General features: G+C 34.0%; 4 protein-coding genes across 10 annotated transcripts; 1 reads left to right on the forward strand and 3 right to left on the reverse strand.

The window, feature by feature from the left end:
* Window positions 1-702: 702 nt before the first annotated feature.
* Window positions 703-1,466, reverse strand: Def (Defensin). Its single transcript, XM_066743185.1, has 3 exons — window positions 1,350-1,466; window positions 949-1,150; window positions 703-857 (listed from the first exon to the last, which is right to left on the reverse strand). Exons 1-3 carry the CDS (start codon window positions 1,414-1,416, stop codon window positions 809-811), a joined length of 318 nt encoding a protein of 105 aa, XP_066599282.1. The 5' UTR covers window positions 1,417-1,466; the 3' UTR covers window positions 703-808.
* A 1,439-nt stretch (window positions 1,467-2,905) lies between these two features.
* On the reverse strand, window positions 2,906-9,332 carry Cat (Catalase). The gene is made up of 8 exons (XM_066743138.1): window positions 8,979-9,332; window positions 6,556-6,730; window positions 6,290-6,431; window positions 5,657-5,807; window positions 5,319-5,498; window positions 5,046-5,237; window positions 4,671-4,907; window positions 2,906-4,367 (listed from the first exon to the last, which is right to left on the reverse strand). Exons 1-8 carry the CDS (start codon window positions 9,315-9,317, stop codon window positions 3,966-3,968), a joined length of 1,818 nt encoding a protein of 605 aa, XP_066599235.1. The 5' UTR covers window positions 9,318-9,332; the 3' UTR covers window positions 2,906-3,965.
* An 861-nt stretch (window positions 9,333-10,193) lies between these two features.
* On the reverse strand, window positions 10,194-19,759 carry syd (JNK-interacting protein syd). 5 transcript variants are annotated; one of them, XM_066742957.1, is made up of 18 exons: window positions 19,496-19,759; window positions 18,831-19,136; window positions 18,588-18,762; window positions 17,661-18,068; window positions 17,380-17,574; window positions 17,234-17,269; window positions 16,968-16,985; window positions 16,759-16,816; window positions 16,633-16,689; window positions 16,240-16,572; window positions 15,975-16,148; window positions 14,719-14,920; window positions 13,578-14,452; window positions 13,278-13,497; window positions 12,918-13,203; window positions 12,660-12,854; window positions 12,421-12,510; window positions 10,195-11,730 (listed from the first exon to the last, which is right to left on the reverse strand). In XM_066742957.1, exons 2-18 carry the CDS (start codon window positions 19,134-19,136, stop codon window positions 11,594-11,596), a joined length of 3,765 nt encoding a protein of 1,254 aa, XP_066599054.1. In that variant the 5' UTR covers window positions 19,496-19,759; the 3' UTR covers window positions 10,195-11,593. The 5 variants fall into 5 exon arrangements, with proteins under 5 accessions (XP_066599052.1, XP_066599056.1, XP_066599053.1 ...); XM_066742958.1 differs by adding an exon at window positions 12,245-12,305 and having other exon boundaries at window positions 11,594-11,730; window positions 12,660-13,203; XM_066742955.1 differs by having other exon boundaries at window positions 10,194-11,730; window positions 12,660-13,203.
* A 487-nt stretch (window positions 19,760-20,246) lies between these two features.
* On the forward strand, window positions 20,247-23,491 carry tamo (PUB and ZnF_RBZ domain-containing protein tamozhennic). 3 transcript variants are annotated; one of them, XM_066742859.1, is made up of 5 exons: window positions 20,247-20,433; window positions 20,523-20,579; window positions 20,776-20,916; window positions 20,980-21,179; window positions 21,251-23,491. In XM_066742859.1, exons 3-5 carry the CDS (start codon window positions 20,784-20,786, stop codon window positions 22,745-22,747), a joined length of 1,830 nt encoding a protein of 609 aa, XP_066598956.1. In that variant the 5' UTR covers window positions 20,247-20,433; window positions 20,523-20,579; window positions 20,776-20,783; the 3' UTR covers window positions 22,748-23,491. The 3 variants fall into 3 exon arrangements, with proteins under 3 accessions (XP_066598956.1, XP_066598958.1, XP_066598959.1); XM_066742861.1 differs by having other exon boundaries at window positions 20,247-20,428; window positions 20,510-20,579; XM_066742862.1 differs by having other exon boundaries at window positions 20,247-20,428.
* The last annotated feature ends 5 nt before the right edge of the window (window positions 23,492-23,496 follow it).

Here is a 23,496-nt window from a genome sequence, read left to right on the forward strand (position 1 = left end):
AATCCTCGACTGTCCAGTATGCGAGAGCCTGAAAATTTCGCAATGCTTCGATGATCTTCGCAAAGTGACAGGCACTATGTGCGGTTTAGTCTTCAAGGCTGCCAGATAATAACCACAGAATGCCTTTTCTTGGTCTGCAACGAAAATGAATCAGGAACCCAATTTCGTAATAAATCTACTCGGCAGATTTAATGACTGCGCCACTCGGATCAATAATCCTTGTAAGTAAGAGAAAATATTTTTCTTACAAGCGCGAATCCAATTATAGTCCTCGCAATTTCCGTACAATCAATATATAGGAGGGTTTTTTTTCGGTTAAAAGTGTAATTGAAGCGTTCGATGCAGGAAATTGAAATAAAAATGTGCGGTGATTTGGAATGTTAGTAGTCGAAATGGTTGAGGGGAGAGAGGCCAATTTTTAATGAAAGTGGCTATAAAGACGGTGAAGTGCGTATATGGTCAGTGGCTATATAGAGTGCACAAGGGTTCTTGAAAAATACAAGAGGGTGGAGAGAGAATCATCATCGTCATTTCTAGGCTGTTCGGTGCAATCACGTACCGGATTCTCGGATATCAATAATTGCGGCTTGAAAATATCATCTTCAAAGCTCTTTCGATCCAAAAACTACGGTTCATATTGCTTTTCAGTTCCAATCCCGGTCATATATATTGCACGCAACACAGGTACATTTTATGTAGAATAAATTAAATTTTATTTTCAGCATTCGTAACTATAATACAATCGGATAAAATTTTAGATACTGTAATTATTTATAAATAAATCGATTCCTCCTGCAACCACAGAAGTTTAATGTTTTTTACCGAAACGCTTGTTCCAGAGATCCTTTATATTGGTCCTAAAAATATCACAATTTTGTGTTTTAATTATACAAATAAATTTATTTAACAAGCTTTGAAAATTGCAAAGTTTGAAAATATTACACTTACTTGCGACAAGTACAGACGCTGTTAATGCATCTTCCTCCGGCTTTGCCCATGCTGAGACAGTTTGCAGCGCAGGCAGAGTCATTCACTACGCCACCCCAAGAAAGCAAGTCGCAAGTTACCCTTCTCTGCCTATCAGCACGTACTTCTTCTTGCTGAGGAACAACCAGATCATCAAGGGGAATGTACGAATCCGCGTTTTCCTCTGAAAAATATAAACCGATGCAAAATAATCACACGAGTTTCAGCAGTATTTCTGCCGAACCAAAATCTCTCTCGATTCGTTTAATACCAATTTGAGAACTTATGACTAACAATTGTTATATAGAAATCGTTAAATTTCAAGCGAATCTGCTCTATAACATTTTGTTTTTAATAGAAATTTAGACTAGTTTTTTTTATACCTTCAATAGGGAGAGCGTAGGCTGAAACAGCTACCAGGAGAAGAGCAGCTACCACGTAGATCTTCATGTTTAAGCTTCTTTGCAATTTAGTCAGACAGGAAAGACTGAAGAATTGTGTGTGATGCTCCTCCTCGGTAGAAACTTCTTTATATAGGCTAAATAACATTGATAAGTACAAACGGGACGTGTTACGCATGATCCATATGTATAAATACTTCGGTATTTCCCCGTTCTCTCCATGACAATGGTCGATCTTCGGGTTTCCCAAGATAAGAGGAAGACGTTGACTGAGCAATATTTCTTTCACCATGCTGGCTCTCAGTTTTTGTTGACTCGCCGTCACGATAATAACTCGACAAGCTCTCAAGCTAACAGTTATTGCACTCAAGTCATACAGCAGACATGACATTCTTCTCGCAGGAAAGTGAATTGTACATTAAATTAAAATTGAAATTGATTGTATTACCAACCATACAATTTAACGCAATTAATTAGTTCTGACATTGGTCAACTCGGTAATAATAATTATAGCTCATACTTTATATTCTATCTAAAATTAGACTTGTAGTTTTCTTTCAATAAAAAATATAATTCCTCAAAAGTTGTAAAAATTTGAAGAAAAAAAACAGCTTCTACACTTTATTATGTTATTAATATAAATACGTAGCGATACATATTTATCTAGTTTTCTTGCTTTTTTAATAAACGGAAATAGATAAAAATCAAAATATGGACACGGGTCAAGGAATTGATCGCATTTTTTTATGGATTAGCAGATTTTTCGTATGTCTTGATAACTGAGTTCACGTTAAGTTTACTAGAAGTTATTTAGATTGATCCGTGCGCTCGCTCTTACGGTTCTTTTATTAACAGAAATTAAAATCTCCCGTAAAATAACAACTATCCCATCGATTAGTTTCGTTTACTCATTACTATCCGAGAATCATTCCTTCAGAGTATATATACTCCTCTTTAAAATTGTCCTCGTCTTCGTGTTAGTATAGCAATCTACGCCTTTACCATTACTACTCCTTGTGACGAACAACTGAGTAACTCGTTGCATAAATTGATTAACTCCGTAAAACAAGAAGTTGAGAAATGCGATAAAATAATGTACACTCTTTTTTAAAACCTACCTTTTAACATAAATTCAACCAAATATATATTGTAGAATGCACAAATACAGATGTAGCTTTCATCTAACGGTATATAAAAGTAATAAGAAAAAATAGTCAAAAAATAATCGTCGGTATCGTTAAAATTTTTGTGTGACTGGTGGAGTTAATCGATTTCGGCAGTGAACGGTTCAATTAAGCACCTGAGAATTGTATCATTTATATGATTACTTTTTTACACATTCGTGACGTGGTGATCCATCGATGGAACATGGTTAGTTTAAAATAGTATTAATAAAAATATGCAACGTCGCGAACTTGTTAGAAAAGAATATAAATTGTTGTAACACATTATTCTAATTCTATCCTTTGCAAATCTCATGCGGTAGATTGATAAAAAAAAAAGAGAGGAGTACAAAACAAGGAATCTTTGCACCAAAATTACGATATATTTTACAGATTTATGTGACAGTTTCGTATTACAATTAGTAATAAATAATTTATATTCTTAATGTATGATAATGAAACATACGCAGTGTCCGAACATGCATTTTCCTCCAATTTTATTTCTACGCTGAACTTTACAATATGCTGAGCAGCCAGCTGAATTCACTATTTCAGTCGTGTCAGACACAACGCATTTATTCAAATCGCTTGATTTATCAGCACGTTCTACCTGTCGCAGGGAAACAATTAAATCGTTAATGGAGGCTTTAGCATCCCCACTGTCTTCTGAAAAATGTAATTCGATGTAAAATAATCACAGAAGCACCAAAAGTATTATCAGAAACAAAAATATTTTTCTTTTCGTTCAGTAATATATTACTTTCAATTAAAAATTATATATTTTATATAATATTTATAGTTTTATTTTTAATTATATGTATACGAGGTAAATTAGAAGTAGGTGTAGAATTTTTACCATCAAAAGGTAGTGCGTAGGCAGAAACAGCTAGCAGAAGAATAGCAGCTAGCATGTAGATCCTCATGTTAAAATTTGTTTGTTTCTTGATCGTACAATATTAATCGAAGAAAAACGAGAGAGTTTTGACGCGTTTCGGTTAATAAGAGCTTCGTTATATATGCTTCAAGTTGATCGAAAGATTACAAACAGTTGTTAAATTTTGAAAATCTGATAATACGCGATATGAAATGTAGATGTAATCACGAATTTAAAAGATTTACCGATAAATAAAAATAACACCGGATATCTTTCACATTTTCGTACGAAGTTTTAAATATTAATAATTAGGGTAAAAAAAGTTAAATTGTACAAACTTATGTGTGCTGAAAATATAATTTTAATCACTTGATAGGCTAAGCTTTTACATGGTGTTCTTCTTAAAAGTGATATCAAGAAAACATCAGTGCTTAATAATAGAATATTTGAATATATCCCACAATAATGAAACGACAACACAAGTAAAATTAAAATTACATCGTATAGATCTTATAAGATAAAATTTGTAGAAACAGTGCAAAACAAAATGAGTGTCTTTTTTTACAAATTAGCGGATTTTCCTGAAACATTGATCGGAACTCCCGCTTTGCGAAGTCCATCCGTAAGTCTTTTGCCAAGGTCAATATCAACCTGTGAGAAGTTCTTCACGGCTCTCTCAGCAATGAACGTAGAAGCTTTACGCAAACTATCGACCAAATTATTCACTAGTCTATTTTGCGCGTTGGCATCCAACACTTCCCTCCAGAATGTGCCTGCCTGTCCGAAATCATCTTCATTTTCTGGATCGTAACGATCTACGTCACCAGTAACGCAGAAAGGTGGAGATTTTACTGCCGGGCATTCCCGAGGGCCACAGAAACTGTTGGGATAATAATTTGGTGCATCCCCTTGATTGAAGAGTGGCATAAAACCATCGCGTTGATAATTCATAGTCGTCATCACCTAAAGAATTAATTGGATATAATACACAATATCTTTTATATCTCCAAAACTTATCAATTACGCAATAAGATCTTTCCGCGGAGAATTATAGTTTGCATAATTTTATCTCGGATCGCGATATTATTGTTTCCTGTTATATAATCTAATTAGACTTTAGATTTTGATATTATAATCTTGATTCGTTCAATCTTCAAGTTGCAATAATCTTTTGAGTAACACAATAACCTAGTTAATTTTAGTATTTCAACGCAGAGTTTTAAACGTAAGAATTTTATAAGAGCATTTTTAAACGCGGACACTTGCCTTATAGGGACAGTTAACGGGTAGTTGAAGATGGTTAGGTCCAAGACGATGTCGGTGAGTGTCGCCATAAGCGAAGAGACGTCCCTGTAGCATTTTATCTGGGCTGGGTTCAATACCAGGTACCATGTGAGCAGGATCAAAAGCCATTTGCTCAACGTCTGCAAAGTAGTTTTCTGGGTTTCTGTCCAATACTAGCTTACCCACTCTGATCAATGGATAGTCCTTGTGCGGCCAGATCTGTACGTATAAAACGACTTTCAAACTTAATTCTCATCGACGCTATCTTCGTGGAAGATTACAGCTTCGATTTAGCTTCGTCAGCGAGAAATTCAATCTAATTCAGTGTCTCGGTACTTGGTGACCATGTAAAATTACCTTGGTCAAGTCGAACGGATTCCAACGGAAACGTCTAGCCTGGTCTTCGGTCATGACTTGGATGTAGAATGTCCAAGTGGGGTGGCTACCGCTAGCAATCGCGTTGTAAAGATCCCTGATTGAGTAATCCGGATCCGAAGCACTTAACTCCGAAGCTTTTTCAGCCAAAAGGTTCTTAATTCCTTGGTCGGTCTGTTAAAAAATATATCTAATATAGTATTCTAAACTTTTTGCATTATAAGTATATTTTAAGAATATCAATTGTAATTTTACTTTGTAATGAAATTTACAGTAGACCGTGTCATTGTTCTCGTTAACTAGCTTAAATGTGTGAGATCCATAACCATTCATGTGTCGGTAGCCATCAGGAATGCCACGATCGCCAAATAAAAACATTACTTGATGTGTTGTTTCCGGTCTTAGAGATATAAAGTCCCAGAACATATCAGAATCCTGCATAAAATTTAGTACTTGATTAGTAATCGCTATGCGTGTTTCTATGTAATCTATACAAATATAAATATGCATCTATTTTTGCTCACATGTATATAACATGAGTTTGCAAAACTTTAGTTTCTAATATAATTAAATTACACGATTTATCGATATACCTTTAAATGTGTTGCAGGATTTCTTTTTTGCGTATGAATGAAGCTGGGAAAGAAGAGAGGATCCTTGATGAAGAAAATTGGAGTGTTATTGCCTACCAAGTCCCAAATTCCTTCTTCAGTATAGAACTTGACTGCGAAGCCACGGGGATCCCTGAGTCGTATTAAGTAGGTTAGTTTTATACAAAGTGAAAAAAAAAAGTTATTCTTTCCAATCATACCTTTCTTAGTATTCATTACACCATTAATAGAATACTGTTAAAGGCCAGCATGGGAAATTTGTTAAATCATTTTATTATGTAACATAAAAAGACAAGTTCCATTGTCTTTTAAGACAACTTAACAAATTCCTTTGGTCAGTTTAGGAAATATTATTTTTTAGAGAAACTTATTTAAAGAACATTATGGACTACCAAGAAATATAATAGGATTTTTTTGTTTTGAATAATAAAATACGGCTCATTAAAATAGATTCCCCTTGTATAGCTAGCAAAGAAACTGCTAATCACTATGAGAAATCCTAGTAATGTTTCTCATTCGTCTTAATTATATCCTTTAAAAAAAAAATTTCCTAACTCAAGGGTTTTATATGAATTCTTGAAATAGAGGTTAATTATAGTAAGAATGTCTTTATACCTAACAGTGTCGGCTGAACCTTGTTCACCACCCACTGTAGAGCATCTCACAGCAATTGGAGTCCTTTTTCCAATAGCAGAAAATACTTTAGCTTTGCAATATCTTGTGATGTCGTCTGTTACTTCGAAATAACCAAATGCTCCTGAAATTTATAACAAATTAATATACATACGTTTCTAAGGCCAAATGCATTGTCATTATGAATAAAGACAATCTTCACTATTATAAATAATAATAAATGATGAGCCATAAGAGTAATATTGTACCTGCTCCTTTAGCATGAACTACACGTTCCGGAATTCTTTCCCTTCCAAAATGCGACATTTCATCCAAATAAACGAAATCTTGGAGTAACATGGGTCCGCGCGGGCCCACCGTAAGGCTCGCTTTTTTTTCGGCAATAGGTGCTCCATTTCCGGTCAAGAGGACTGGTGCCTGATTCTGTAAGTAATATAAATAAATAATATAACTCTTAATATCTTTAGTTTACCTACAGATAGGTTGTTTATATTGAATCACGCATTATAAATAATCCGATAACATCTTTGTTATCGTACGTTATCAAAATTATTTTTGAAGTAATTTTATAATACTTTTAAGTTAAATGTAAAACAAACAGCTTAGATAACTTTGCATTGGTATTTGAAACAATGGAAGTTCACCTCGGCTGCTTTTGCCTTTACCCACGCCATCTTACACGTTAACTAGTTAACTTTTTGTTATGATCGTGGCTTGCCGTTTTCGCCAATATTATTCAATTCGCTTGCTCTCTCTCTCTCTCTCTCTCTGTAAAAATCCAACTACCACATTTATAAAAACAAACCACAATGTTTAAAACTTTCATCCAAGCTACGATAGACTGCCTGATAGAATAAGTGTTTTTCTAATATTCGTAAAATAATTTCAAAGATTGAACGATATATTACAGATGATTTAGTAAACCTTAAGGAGAGAGCATCAAGTAGTTTAAATCAAGGGTTTTAATAAAGTTTTATGTTTTGGATATATAACTTATTCCGCGTTAAAATAGATCAAGTATTTGCCTCTGCTGGCACAAATTTACGTCAGAATCTTTTCTAAGACACGCCAATCACTTCGAAGATCTTAAATTGTCTACCCATTTACTATGATGCATCGAACCGTAGTGTTGAAAGCGCAGCATTGCGCAAGAATAATTTTTCCCACTTCAAACGATCGCCTTAGTATATTATTCATTGCGTGGAATCACTTCGCACAAGGTGACTCTTGTTGTATTTAAATTACCAATGCAAATTGATTTTTTAGGATCAAAACATTTTCTTCTAAAAATATCTCATATAATATACATAGAATCTTACAAATGTTGCATAATAGTTTTGTTCAACTTTCACGAAATTATTCTGGCTAATGTTTTTTTATAGGACAATTTTATATATATTTTTTTCGTTCTCGCTAGTTGGTAAACGAATCGATAATGAGTGTAAATATAGAAGATTAACCTTGCACGCGATCGTTAATGTGCTTATCGACTTGAGTTCTCAAAGAGAAATTGCATCCCAGATCAGCATTTACTTTTATAATGCCATTGTTTTCGAATCAGGTCTGCTTTTCATTCAATTATACAAGAAGGCATAATGCGCGATTTCCCACTGTTGCGTAATTAGTTCGCTAGTTTTGCAACAACTTCCTATAGCACACCATGATAAGATACACTTTAAATTTGTATGGCGAATTGCAGGCTAGAAATATAGGTACAGCTATCCTTACAAATTATCACCGTTTATGCTGGGCATTTAACGCTTCGCTCCAGTTAGCTGTCTAGCCAGTTATCATTTGTGTGCATAACATTAGAAAATTTATATCTGTTAAAACAGGTATACTATTAGCTCAGTCTCTTTACAAAAAGCGTGATATGAATTAAAAGCTTAAAATAAACTAAGGTAAGTTTATAATTATTAATTGTGTTTTCATTATCCGTCAGGAAATCGTAAGTGATTGAAATTGGAGCAGTCGAAAGAAGAATCACCTAAAAAATGTTGAATCGCATGTGTTAATTAAAATTAGATCGATGATAATATATAGAAAGGTATTCAACCTCTGTCACGAATAAAATTTAATATTATCGTAAAAAAAAAATATGAATAAACAGTCGACCATTAACTAAATTATGAGAATTGATGAAAAAGGACTTGTTTTTTAACGATGGAATATGTCGTATTCGGCGCCGCGAACTTTGAACTTAGCTATATGAACAGTGAGTAGAATTGTTTTCCTTGAATTCCTGCTTGAATAAATATTTTTGCTTGAAAATCCGTAAGTCATACCACTTCTGTCAAAAATAGACTGTATCTCGGTAATATTGGAAAAATGATCAAGTTATCAAAAGTGTTTTTCCGCTAATTGATTGAACATTTATTGTTTTTATTTTGTCAATAGCATTGCTCCGAATAGGCATTCTTGTATCAGTTAAGAGGCGGCTAAAAGCAATTTAGCACTGATTGGAAAATGTTTTATCTCGAGAGAGAGATTCAACAAGTTAATGCTGTCTTAGAAGAGAATATTAAGATGAGTAAATATTATTGAGCGTTGAATAGGAGATAAGCTTCGAGAATATTAGTAGAGCGTGTTTGCCGGAATATTGAGATTTGGAAAGTAGATAAACGCTTGTGAATCTGAGAGTATATTGTACCGAAACCGATAATATAGGTACCTTCACTTTCTTCTTATAATCATTTAGTTGTTCGGAGGCTGGGTCCCTCGATGCCATATCGTCTGCTTTGAAGTTTTCTTCAGGCAAGTTATAGGTAGTTCTGTTATTTCGTTTCAACGAAAAATACGAAATCCTCGCTTGTTGTTTAGGGAAGAGTAAATTTTGTTCCGCGGCTCCGAATAGGCAGCGACTGGTAATGCGGTGCAACAGCAGCTGTTTATCAAGTGCGACGAGCCTTGATTGGAGGAAACCAGGGACGACCACACTACAGTACGACGACAGGCGACGCACCGGTGCCGCCTGGTAAAATTTGACGAGAACCGAGCTTCCATTCGGCATTCTTCGGCCGTTTCCGTTAGGCGTCGATTATCACTGCTCAGCCCGCCAAAGCTTCATCGTTTGATATTCTGCTACTCCAAGTTAGATCCTTTCAATAGTTATGCTATACGTACAACCAATACGTTCAATCCCCTTGATAAAATTTTATTAGACTTTGAATTATTCATTTAACATTTCTACAGTATTTCTATTATTACCAGTATCCGTTATATCAAAGCAATTAATATTTCTGCAAACTTGCACGGTAAACTGAATTTAAATCATTTATAAGTATAAACACAGATTTTAATGTGATGTGATATGTCTCTTATAACCTTTTTCACTTAAATAGTTTTGCCATAAGTATCATATATTAAGCAAACATTGCTATAGTTGATATCGATATCCCATTGCGATTTTTCAGTGTTTTAAACTGACGCGTCGATTTTCTCTTGGGATTAGAATTTTAGAAAGAGCAGTGGTATTCGCTTCGTACACGCACTTACAAATAATGTTATTGAAGGAAGGGAAATGCCTGAAGAGGGCTTCTCTGGTCTATAAGTCTTCTATTTTTTAATTATCCATAGTCAAAAGTTTCGAAATAATAATAATTATATTACAATAATAACATACAACAAATTAATCCTTAAATATTTATTTTATCTTCATATCTTATTGACACTTTTTATAATCGTGCACTACTTGGTCATTTCCTTACCTTTAATACGTACTGATTCTTACTTTCCCCTTGGCTCTTGATTCCTCCTTCGCTCAACGCTTTCTGACGACGAAATGCAAACAGCTTTCCTCTTGTAAGATAGTTTTCTCATCGCTAATTAACAATAGCTTTTGGGTCCCGTAAATTTTAAAGACCTACATCTTTTTAAGAAAATAAATAAAGTCATCGTACTATTTCTTAATAATTTATTTGTTATATTATTCCAAAAGAATGTTTATTTACTCTCGAAGATTTTTTTAATAAAGCTATACATACGTCATAAGGTAGGAGAATCGATCGCGTTCAACTGATACAGGAGTTCCGTAGGTGCTACCAAATATACTAAATATGGTTGGTTATTCAATTTAAAAGAACCAATCATAATGCGTATTTTGTGTGGTAGTAGGTAAAGACCCATTATAACTGCTGAATGCGACCATTAATAAAATTAATCAACAAAAAACAATAAATAGCAACAGAAGCGCGTTTCACTACTTTTTACAATTATGGTCACTTAATAAATGTATCTCTTCATCCTAATTTTGTCAACACCTCGCTTACGCTGAACAAGAAATTATTCTGTTGCACCTTGATATTTCTTAAAGTATATTATAAAATTATACGTAGAAGGAAAATAATTCAGAATTTGAAATTATGCATATATATTATTTATGTATATTCATCTATTACTTCTTTACTTTAACAACGGAAAATAAATTATAAATCTATTGACAATAAATCAATATATAATATTTACATAATTGCCACACACGTTGGGATTGATTTGATATAAATATTTCATTCTTGTTATTGAAATCCCAACTGAACTTACGTGCAGAAAATAAAAAGTGTGCTTTGTTATTCTTTCGTGAACAAATTATACAGTCTGGAAAGAAATATAATATTTACATTTCCACCGTATTATTAAGGCCAAAAAGAAAGCCCGCAGCTTCAATTAAAATATACGGTAGACTGAAATTAGTTATTTTCACAATTATCACACGGTTTTGTTTTTTTAATACTATCTTCCAAGATTCCTCAGTCTATTGACCTAAAAGTCCTCTGAAAGACGCGACTATTCAGTCCTTCAGGACTAATATAAAGTTTTACTAATTTCATTAAGATAAAAGCTTAAAAACGCAAGAGACGAATGATTTATTATTCGCAGCATTATTTAGAAAACACCACATATAGTGTAAGTTGCAAACCAGGTGATTATTCGTTTAGCCAACCTGATTTATACTATGCAATTAAAGCAGAAAAGTAAAATTTGTATATCCATAACAAAATTTAAAAAATCACTTTACATTTATCATGAAATCCATCAAGTTAGTACTTTTGTTCTCAGAAGTTGATTATATGAGGTGAAGAGCGGATGCTCTTTACTGGGAAAGCATATCGCATCTCTGTGTTATAGATGCATCATAATCCCCAAGCATTAGCAAGCTAGACTAGCCTGCGTCTTAATCACCGTGAATTGAAAAGCTAGTATTTCTTACTCTCTGATATTTTACTTAACGCTTGACTTCGAATATTCAGCTAAAAACTGCTTGACTTACATATTCTTCAGTATAGAAAATTAGACGCTCATTGGTAAAGGTGGCGGGCATTGAACCTGCCAAACAATAAGGTGACTCTGTTCTCCATGTTCTTCCAAATTGGCTATTGCAGCGGCGTTTGACCTCTCAATACCATCATCAGTTTCTTCTCCATCACCTAAAACAAATTCGTTACATATTTTAATATTACAAAATTTGTTTTACGCTTTCAATTGATTTCTATTTCTGTAAATTTCGCTTATATCAACTTTTCATTAAACTGTTTAAAGGCATTCAGCTAATGAATATCATCAATAAACATTTTTTATCCGCACAGATTTTGTGAATTAATAATACAAGATGCGTTAAAAATAAAATACTTTCTATATTAGCTGTATTCCAGCTGTGAATAACCAACCCCCAGAGAATTAGAAAGTACCAAAAGAGACATACAGTTTACCGTAAAAGTGAGCAGTTATGACTGTACTTTTGTAAGGCATTTGTAACAAATCAACTACACATTAAATTACTGTTAGTTGCTATTATCAAGTACTTGGTTAGTTTAGTTTGTTTGGTTAGTTCCGGGATAATAAATAGGTAATTATTAAATTGCTAATGAGAGCAAAATTAAATTAATGTAATGCTTGCATCAAGAATCAGTCGATTGCTTATTTATTTCTCTGGGGGCTCACCTGACCAGTTGCCATACAATTAGATGAGTCGCTAAATCACTTTCATCCTCGGTTTCATCAGCTGAAATTATCATTGGAATATATCGTCATATTAATTCCCCGCATGGCAATGCAGAATGCAATCCCTATCAATTGATATATCCAATAGATAAATTATAAATACATGTACTACTTACCAACTCTAAAATCGATGTAACCTTCACCACCTGAAAGCACAAGCATTGCTGGCTGGGTACCATCTGATGCTGCGCTTTGACCACCATGACCTTTTAAAACAAATGATTAATACAATGTAAAAATATACAATAATACGTATAACAGTTATTTCTAAATTATATGGCAATCGAAATATTTCAATGAATACATTAGATAAATGCTGCAAGCGATCAGAAAAATTAATTTTAATCTTACATACCTGGTACGGCAACGAACATTTTCACAGAATCTCTGTGACCATGGAAACTGAGCTGAGCGTGTGCCATACTGCAATATGGTATGAAACTACCGGGAGTGACAGTTTTATCATTAGCGAATACTCTCACCCCGACGCCTGGTGCATCTCCTTTTGTGGCTACTTGAGACCTCGAAACCGCCATTGAACCACCAGCACCTAGATAAATAATACGTTTAAAGAGTATTCCTATGTTTATTAAGCTAAAATCATTAAACTTACTCTCAGAGAGAGGGACTGAGATGATCACCCCATTTCCTGTACCAATCCACAATCTACACGAAGAGATGAGCAAGGCAGTGATTCTTACAAAGGAAAAACCAAGTTTACCAGTGCCAAGCATTTTACTGACATACGGTTCGATATCAACATCTTGAAGATGCTGATAGGTATGGGCATGGTAGAGTCTTAAAGTAGAATCTAATCTAATGCTGACCCATACTCCTTCTCCTAGCCATGCTAATTGTCTAACTTGAGATTCTTTGCGCGGATGCGCAACAACGGTATGCTGCAAAATGAAGGTATTTTTTTATATATTACAGGCATTCTCCCAAACTAATGATTGTAGTAACACAAATTTACCTCAACGGTCATTGTTATTGGATCAATCACATGAATTTTATTTCTATATCCGCACCACACAGTTTTTCCGAGTACAGCAACCATACACCGCGTTGAAAATTGGGGGCTTCCCAAGGTAACTATATGATACTGTGAAAGATCCCACTGGCCATCGATGCCTCTTCGAAATATTGCTACAGTCCCATCAGCCAGTGCCACCAACACCCGACCTTGCACGTGACTAAAAAGTGATAGTCGTTTAAATATAAGTACTTTCTGTTAATATGAATTTCATTATTAAATGTAACAATGGATACATACACGATAGCCAAAGCGGCATCTCTTAATTTTATGGAATTTAGACAAACGGACCATTTGGCAACTGCAGAATGAATAAAAACTGCCCCATTTTGGGCTCCAAGCCACATCGTTGGCTGTACGGTAGACATTTTTTCTAAACTAGAATCGGCAATTTCAGCATCAGGACTTCTTTCTCTTTCTTCATTATTCCCAATAATGTATAAAGCATCGTCTGGAGTTACTCTCACAAATGTAATTTTTCCCAAAACTGTTGTTTCGTTATCAATGCTCTCTAGACTTTGAGGTCCTGTTGTATTATTCTGAGACTCACTTTGTCCAAGTTTCTCATCGTTCTCGGCATTATTCTGAGTATTTCCTCCGCACTTATCTTGATCCTCGCCCTCCGCATTCTCGGAAAGCCTTGGCTCGGTTTGTGTGTTATCATTGTGAATTGCTTCCCCCGTATTATTTTCGCTAGCTTCAGCTGGACCATTAGTGGCTTGAACGGTCTCTTCGTTTGATATTAACACATAATCACTCTCTTTCGCACCGGGAATGCTAGCGATACACAATAAATTTCCTTGACAAACATTAAAAACTTCTAAAATGTACCCTGGATTATTTGCATCTATCACGGTGACTTTTGATGACTTTTGCGTAGATGTACAAATCCAAACCCATGAGCTCAATTGTTGCTCTAGTGATTCTGCCTCAATTCTTCGCTGTTCATTCTCTTCAAGCTCTTTGTTAAGATGTTCAACTGCATCCTCAGCTTCGACTTTTGACGTGGTATTAACTTCTTGCGCCTCGGCTGCGTAAAATACACTTCCGCCTACCATAGAGCCTCCATCTCGAGTTTTTCCACCACTTAAGTTGACTCCGGCTCCACACCATATCTGCAAAGAAATTTTTAAATGATTAGAATAATGAAATCATCATGCACAGTTGCGCTAACAGCTGCAGTTAATTAATAGCATTGGAACATTAATTACAGCTTGTATAGTTTTCGTTTCAGATAAGATCCTTAGAGAATATGATAAATGAAATGAAATCACCGGAAAAATGAAAATTCTTAAAAGGAAAATTAACAGTTTTTACATTTAAACAAAATAATAAAATCGAGTTCAATCTGATTCAAGTAAGAATAGGTTGTTTGGGGCACCTTCATTCCTGGTTCAGTTTCTTGAAGTGGTCTACAATAGACCGGTACCGGTACCGGTTGTTTAGACGGAGCACTTTGCTTTCCTGGCAAGCTCCATCCATACGCTTGTAAACGCCCTCCTTCTTTCCTAACATGCGCTCTGACTTGACGATATTGCTCTCTCCTTTCATTAGCTCGTCTAGCTACGAGCTTTTCAGAAGATCTGTAAGAATATTTAGGTCTCATTGAAGAAACAGCATACCACAGTACTAGTCACTACTATCAGTTACCGAATCTTATACAGATATTTCGCTGCCAAAAATTTGTAAATTAAGCAGATTCAATTTACCTGCTACACAGCATAAGCACCGCGATTAAAGACCAGGACCAGACCAGGGGAATTCATGACCAAATCATAAGGAAAAAGCAAGAAATAAACCCGCATGACTGAATGTAACGCAAAAGCGAAATATGACAATAAGAAAAGGCATTTTAAACCAATTGATAAATATTTATTTAGTAATAAACCACGATAGAATCTTTAATTCTTTTAAGAAATCTGTACAAATCTGCATTTACAAAAACTGTTAATTTTTCTATAAAACCCTGAATACTTAACATTCGATATTTAGCAGTAATATTTTTCCAGTATAATACATGTATTTACAACGTAAATCAAAAGTCTAGGGGTAAAACTCTTGCAAATAATAAGTTCTTGAAAAATAGCGCAATTGTTGGTCAAATAACACAAAAATATCAAGAAAACTTGTTTCAAAAGTATAAATGAAGTATTTGCAGCTTTCGTTGACCGTGATTAGTAATGTGATGAATGATTAAAAAATAAACTAATCTAATATAAGCAACCATTAAACAGTAAAAGCTGAATAAACTAAATTCGAACTCATTTAGAATTAACTCACATTTTTTAATAGTGGTCTAGACTAATTTCAATTTGTGACAAAAGCTCACGGATCCCAACTGACGAAAGAGGACTCTAATCTAGAAAGATGAAGGCGATTCAAAAAATTCAAATAAAAATTAATCAACTATATATCCATTTTTAGTCCACCTGATGAATGATTTCGAAAACGATCAAATTAATGCTTATTTACATAAGATGTGAAACTTGTTGACGTGAGCGAGGCCCCCACCGAGTCTACTAATGTAATTATTCTTTACTAACTTTTACTTTCTACCAAAAATAAATATAGAATGAAACCAAGTTTAGTGCCATAGAAATAGATTTACGTGCTTATGAAATACAATTAATTTCTCACATGTCTCCTTGGTCGAGAAAGTCTTGGCGACTTTTTAAAGTACGTCTACGCGTAGCATCCATATATGATGCTGTAACGATTTGATGTGTGGGCGGACTGTATTGCACGTGTGTCAAAGTATTAGTTCCACGTATCGTATCTCTCCGCTCGTTCGTTGTAAAAAGACTACTAAAACTATAAATTAAGAAAAAGCATTATATTATATTCATGTGATGATTCAGTGTTATAAAATCAAATAAATGCAACTAAATAAAGTTATACTAACAATTTCCAGAATGATTTCGTTTTATCCGCAGACATACTATCGTTTTTACTGACTCTCATCATTTCTGACCATCTTACAGCATCTTGAAGGTCCATAAATCTTTCTTTGAACTGGTTCTTTTCCATAAGTACCCTTGCCATTTCTAGTCTTGTAAATCGCTTTCTTTGATTCATTGGTAGATTGTCATCATCGTCACTCTTTGATGCTTTAGCAGCTGCTTCAGCTTCTTCTTTCACTTTCTTTAATTCTTCTTCCATTGTGATCACTTGTTGTTTCAATCGTTCTTTGGTTTGTTGCAGCGATAACATTTGTTCTCGTAATAGTTCTTGTTCACTAAAATAACAAATTTTTAAAAATTTGTTTTAAATAAGTCATACATTATATTATATTTACCTGGTCAATTCGTCGACTTTGGCTATCAAATCATCTTTAACAATATTCAGTGCATTCCTTTGAAATAATATAATAATATTAGTTTAATATTTGTATTAATCATTCAAGTAATAAAAGTAAACGTACTTTGTGGCAAGTAATTCATTGTTCTCCAGTATTAGGTTCTCCACTTCTTTTCCCATTCCTAATTAAGAAATATTATATAAGCTAAAAAAATAAGTACCAATTTCTTAATTACTACTCATAGCATTGCTTAATTCCTTGTTTTTAAATATCTTAGGTATTGATAAAGTAATTTTTATTTGCAGCAGTATATTTACAATATTATATCTTACCAAAGAAGTTGTCATTAACTGCATAGGAGTGTTATGCATTGCGTATTCGTTCAATGAAGATTAGTTAGGATCCAACAGGCAGCAGCAAAAGGGGGGGGGGTGATGAAACAGAGAGACACAGATTACTACTTGTGTACGGGGAATATACAGCTTCTTTTAAATTAGAAAGTGATAATACAAGTTCAAAAGCTATAAAACTGTAAGCTAAATACTAATGATCATTGATAGGGTCAAATGTGACATTAATTTTTGTAAGTTAAACATACCAGAGGAAGCATATTCTCCAGGGTGAACGGAATTTCCTATTACATGATTTTAATTATATTAGTTAAATGAACGTCGAAATTATTGTCAAGCTATGTATTTGTAAAATAGGAATATAAATGCATATATGCAAAACTGATATATTTACCTGTGATATCTGCTCCTTCATCCATCTCACCTAATGCATCTGCATCCTGAAAACTTAGTTCTTGATACAAAGTATTACCACTTCTTTGCTCAAGATCAGTTCTACTTCTTCCACTTAGGGTTGTACCTAATTTATCTCTAGTAGGTGTTGTTGGTGATATTAGCATTTGAGCATTTTCAGTTTCTGGACTTTCATCTAATTATTAATTACCAATTAATTATGTATTATTAAGTATTATATTGGCAAAACATTGTGAAATTTAAAAAAGAACATAAACATACGTCTGGAAATTCCTGTCATCTTGTTCTCTAACATCAGCTGATCTGTCAGCTGGCTCTTATCGAATGTCTCTGCTATTGTTTCACAGCTATTGTCTAGCATTTCACTTCTTAGATTGGCAGCATCGAGTAAGCTGTCATCTTGAATATCTTTGGCATTCAAACTAGCTTCAAGACTCTGAAATCCATAGCTTAATGGTCCTGAACTTCGAGACATATGAGCCATACCTAAAGAAGGTAATCTTGATGGACCTCGACCAATAGTTGTACTTTCTAATCGCTCGGAGCTACCAAGTAATAATTTTGTTCTTTCCATAGAGTCAACATGAGTTTTAAATAATTCTGTATATCTATCATGCAGACGAGAATATTCTCGTTTTAGCTCTGATTCCTTTTCTTCCAGCCGTAAAACTGCATAAGAAAAATCATCTTAGAATACAGTGTAAATTTTAAAAATGAAGGGTATAGCAGAAAAAATATTTAAAAACAATTGACACTCCAACAGCATTATAGCAATACATAGTGCAAAAGCTTTATGACTATAATGATTTGTGATAGACAATGTAAAAGCATGTTGTGGAACTTTCAAAAGAACGCTAAAGTTAAAATAAAAAGATAAGAGAGAGAGAGAGAGATGAATGATCGGACTTTACTGAAAAACTTAATTCATTTTGAATTTTTGACCCTATTCACAGTTGCTAATAATAAAAAAATTATTTTAATTAAAGAAAATGCTGCATTCGTTCGGAAGACTATATATGCCAATGAAATATTAAAACATATAGGTTTCCCATGATAAAGCATGCTACTAAAATAATACCCCAAGTTTACTGACAATTTACATAATTTGGCCCACTGTAAAAATTTTTAATTATATAATAAACAATTACTTTGCTAATATAAAACAAAAAACAAAATATTCTACTCTACTGTAAAGGGATGTTCTGTGAGAGGATGAACTGGAAGAGCCATTAGCATTTGTACCGTGGTCTTGTGAATTCTTTGTCTTCAGTTCCAACTTTCTAACAATTGATTCCAAACTATCAATCTTTGACAATAAAGCTTTCCTCTCAGCTTCCGCTACATCTTCCAGTTCCAGAAGTTTCTGTAAAAGAATTTTAGTATATTAACCAATTATCAAAGATAGCATGCTACATAGTATTTTTTAAATACCTGATCCGATGTCTTTCTTAGCTGCTTTTCTCTTTCATACTGTGTAACCAACTGTTCATTATCTTCTCTGAGTAACTCCAATTCAACTTCTCGCTCCTGATTCTCAGTGTATGAAATATCCAAACACTCAAGAACATTGACTAGCAAAGGCATCAGGTCTTTCACTACATCTTCATCATATCGCGCTATCATTCTTTCAAACTCCTGGTAAATACTGCTTGCCAGAGTTCGTACTTTTTCTGACATGACATGATTATCCTCATGAGTACCGTACACAGTCTCTTGATCCATTCCTATTTCACTCATCTATACAAATAAGAGATGTTAAATAATAAATGGTCACTGGAAAAACTGTTCCAATAGCAGCTGTCCATTCAAACATCAATATACAAAAGTCTAATTAATTTTAAGCCACTTTAATAAATAACATTATAGGTATAAAAAATATATTACTTATCTTCAAGAAAAAAGGAAATTAAGAAATAAATTTTGTTATAAAAATAAGAATTTCGTACTCATAACCTTTCACTTAATTAGTATGAAAACAACAGTAAACTAGGTTAAAGTAAATTTGTTAAATAATACAAAATGGACAAAATATTTTGATAAAATTAATTCAATTTATTTAAAATTCAAGTAATAAAATAAAGAAAATTGTGAGTTACCTTGAATAAATAGTTTTCGTATATTATGACGTTTTACAAGTGTACAAGTATAGTCTGAGTATAGGAATTCTTTATCAATGATGGAGCCTATTGATAGGAAATGGCTGGAGATAATGAGACATTCATGAAAAGCACATAACGATAGTCCGAACCAGGAGTAACATTTTTACGAACACAAAGATCAGTCTTTAATAAGAAAACATTAGTTTATCTTCACGTTTTCGTAATATTCGACGAAACCTTTCAGAGATAGATCACCGCCATTTTTTCACTGTGCAGTTAGTTAACTGTCACTAGCATGCAGCTATGGAAATCACCAGGGGGGTGGCACTTGCAACTAAATGACGTCATAAAGAGTTGGAAAAATATTCCTCGATGCTGATTGGCTGATGAGAACGGCTGCGTTCAGAAAGCTACCTCGATGTTGATTGGCTGGTGAGAACGGCCGCGTTCAGAAAGTGACCGCAACGGCACTATAGCAGCACTGTCTTAACGGAAAGTTTCTGAACAGCGGCACCGTCAGTCAATTAGAATCCAGCCAATCAGCGACAAGTATTCGGCAGTCGGAAGGGTATATAAGAAGTGCTAATGCTCTAATTGCTCAATTCTGTTATAGCCAAGACACGGAGCAGGTCGAGGCAACACAGCACTTGGGAAAGTACATACAGTGGAGGATTGGCGCGCTTCTGCAATCTTGGACGTTGGGTCACCGAATAACATTTTCTCTCGCATTTTAGGTCTGCAGTTGGCAATGCTGGCATTTGTAGTATACACCAGTATACACTACAGACAGACAGCCACACTCCACAGACAGATTACCGAAACTGTCTCCAATTTGTAAATAATTTAGTTTGTAGGATAATGAGACGTACATTAGATGGATCTTAATTATTATGACATCTACAGAAAAGCTGTGGTGGAAATGGAGTTTCTGTTGTGTATTAAATGTTTTATGGCAGCTCAACAAAATACCTAGTGCAAATAACCCTCCGTATATTTTATTTCTAAATATAGGATTTATTTTTAGATTGGAGCCAACTATGCTTTGAATCAAGATTCTCTTTTTGACCTAAAGGTTTAAAAGGTCTGTAAGATTTTTCATAAAAATTTCATATATAATGTTCATTTCACATCTCATCCTTCTTGACAATGCTATACAGTTTGGTTTATTTACGCAAACCGAGTAAAATATATGAATGGTATTTCTAAATACGTCGAATGTTTAGGTTTATAGGTTAATATATGTGTATTTAAAAATATATATTTCTACTTTATTGCAGAAGCAACAATGGCTAATGACATACTGCTTAGAGGAAAGGACAGACTTCTAGAAATAAGTATAAAATTAGATCAAAGCCATTTAGTGTATCTCCAAACTGATGACAGTCCATTGAAGTTACAAAAGCGTCACAAACTAGAAGGTATATATTTATCTCTTGTGCATTCCAATCTTGATAAGAATCAAGTATTAATTTATCATATAGGTTTTATACGAGAGTTTCTTTGTATGGTACCGAATGAAAATAAATACGTCTTTCATGACACTGCTGATATATTGCATAGATCTGCAGCTACAGTGCAAAGTTTCAGTGGTTACAGAGCAGCAACAGCTTGGAGTGCAATTTCATTGTACGCAGCAAATCTTTTGGCTCAGCCATGGAGAAAAGAATATAGGACTTTAAGGGTGAGAGATTTAATTACTTAAAGATTGTAAATATAAAAAGAAAAACATCATGAAATTTGTCCATATTTTAGACTTATAGCGGATATTACAAACATGAGGTAGAAGCAAATTTAATAGGAGCTGAATTGATGTTTGAGCAAATGGGATATAAGCATACAGGCTTAGGTGTTCTTACTTTAGAAGGACCTATCGATCCGGACAAAGTATCTAATGTTAGCAGAGATGCAATTGTTGCTTTTGTAGAGTGTCAGATATTGAAACAAATATGGGAGAGTGTTTCTCAAAATTTTACTGTTACATGGTTAGAGATTCTAGAGTTTAGAGAAAATCATGTTGGTACACCAGAACAGGCAATTAGAGCATTGAACTATCGTTTCCTTGAAAAGTCACTGCATAGTAGCACAAAAATTGATAGCATACCAAGAGAATATCGATATCCGCATTCCTCCAGTATGGAAGCATTGTCATCAATGGCCTATCCAATGCCGTATAATAATTATATGCCTATGTGTCAACCAGATTATAGATTCATGGATGATTCAAATATGATGCCTACTAATTACTCATACTTTCATACAATAGGACATGGCATGGTAAACAGATGCGGTGGATACGACTATGTGCCACCAGGTGTCAAACAATTCACTGGTTGTCATCCAAATCCCTATTGTTCCGTGACGCCAAATTACGGAACTCGAGTGCCAACTGGTAAACTGATAGAGTATGATGTCCCAGCTACTGTATCGAATTATGAAAAGGCGCACAATCGTAAAACCCCACACAAGATATTAGGTCCTGACGAGGTAGATTTTTATAGAAAACCTCCGACTGATACCGATAAATTGGATTACAGTAAAATTGAGAAAAAATGTGCAAAATCCGGTCCCTCGAATGATAAAAATAAATATGAGAGTTGGGATTTCGTGTATAGGAATCTAGAAAGTTTAGGATATTCCAAGGATCTCGGAGATCGGGAAGATATTTTGCTAAAGAAAAAATTGGGTGCGCGCAAACAACAGCCATCTGACTATGATGATAAATATGATACTCGTGGAGTTGAAAGGAGACAGATAACGGAGTTTCTCGATGGAGGTTCTTCCATGACGAACGGTCACAACTTCCGTCATGATATCTTACCTTCCAAGAAAAAGTCGTCTTCATTCGATATGTCAGATACGAAGATATCTCTCGATAATTTAGAAGCTCAGTACAATTTGCAACGTTACGATAAGAAGCTCAACAGCCAAACATTGCCTACTCAACGGAAGCAAGCGAACTTGGAGTCGTCTGTGAGACCAACAGAGTCACTTAAAGATGTTGGCCCGTTTCACGCGAAAAAGTCAGTCATGCAAGAAGAAAAGTGGAATTGTGAAACGTGCACTTTTCTCAATGAACGAGGTCGGGAGATTTGTGAAATGTGCGGAAAATCGAGGCACAAAGGAAACGAAGTAAAACCACTAGCCAGCGGTGGCAAAGAATGTCCATATTGCACTTTAGTAAATGAGAAAAATGTCTCCTCGTGTGATGCTTGTGGCAAAAGCTTGAAAGATTCGCCGACTTATATATAGGGACGAATGTCTCGAGAAAATTTTTGACTTTGTTGAAAAAACGAAATATTTTTAATTATATTTAAATATTTGCAAAATGTGCGCTAAACATATATGTATGTGGCAAAAAGTGCTTCATAGTGATATCAGTTATAATGGCTTCTCAGATGAACTATAAATATTGTAACTTAAATGCTTTATTTTTGACAGAATGAAAAATTATAAAGGCAATGTAAAAAGGTATCATGTAAAAATTAGTCTGCCTTGATCATGAGACAATCGATATAATTTTGTGCATTTTCCAGGCTTTCTTTCAGCTATGAAATATGTACAAGTGTTTTGTAGATATTATACAACCAGTTTATTATCATTGTTTAAATCCATTAATAATATTTTTGCTTATCATGTGCTTTTGAAATCATAAAAAATATTTATTTATTCATATAGGTAATGTTAAAGTTTGATCTTAACTCACACACATTCCCCATGCTAGTTTATTCTGTTTATTTTTAGAATTAATTTTTTTCTTGGTATTTTTTCTAATTATTGATATTTATTTTAGTCACATTTTTTATTTAGTGACTTTAATTAAATGTGGGCTTATGAGTTTTGTTATGTTATTTTGTTCAAAGTATACTATTTTTGAGTGCAATGGCTTTTACAATATGATCAAACAATATTTAAATTAACAAATGAATATAACATTTAGATCAAATAAGAGAGAAGCATATACCGAAATATAATTTCACTAAAATTAAAATTTATAATAA

Source organism: Prorops nasuta, unplaced genomic scaffold (genome assembly GCF_024137725.1).
Source record: "Prorops nasuta isolate Cenicafe-Biocafe unplaced genomic scaffold, Cenicafe_Pnas_1.2 PNAS00032, whole genome shotgun sequence".
NCBI lineage: Eukaryota > Metazoa > Arthropoda > Insecta > Hymenoptera > Bethylidae > Prorops > Prorops nasuta.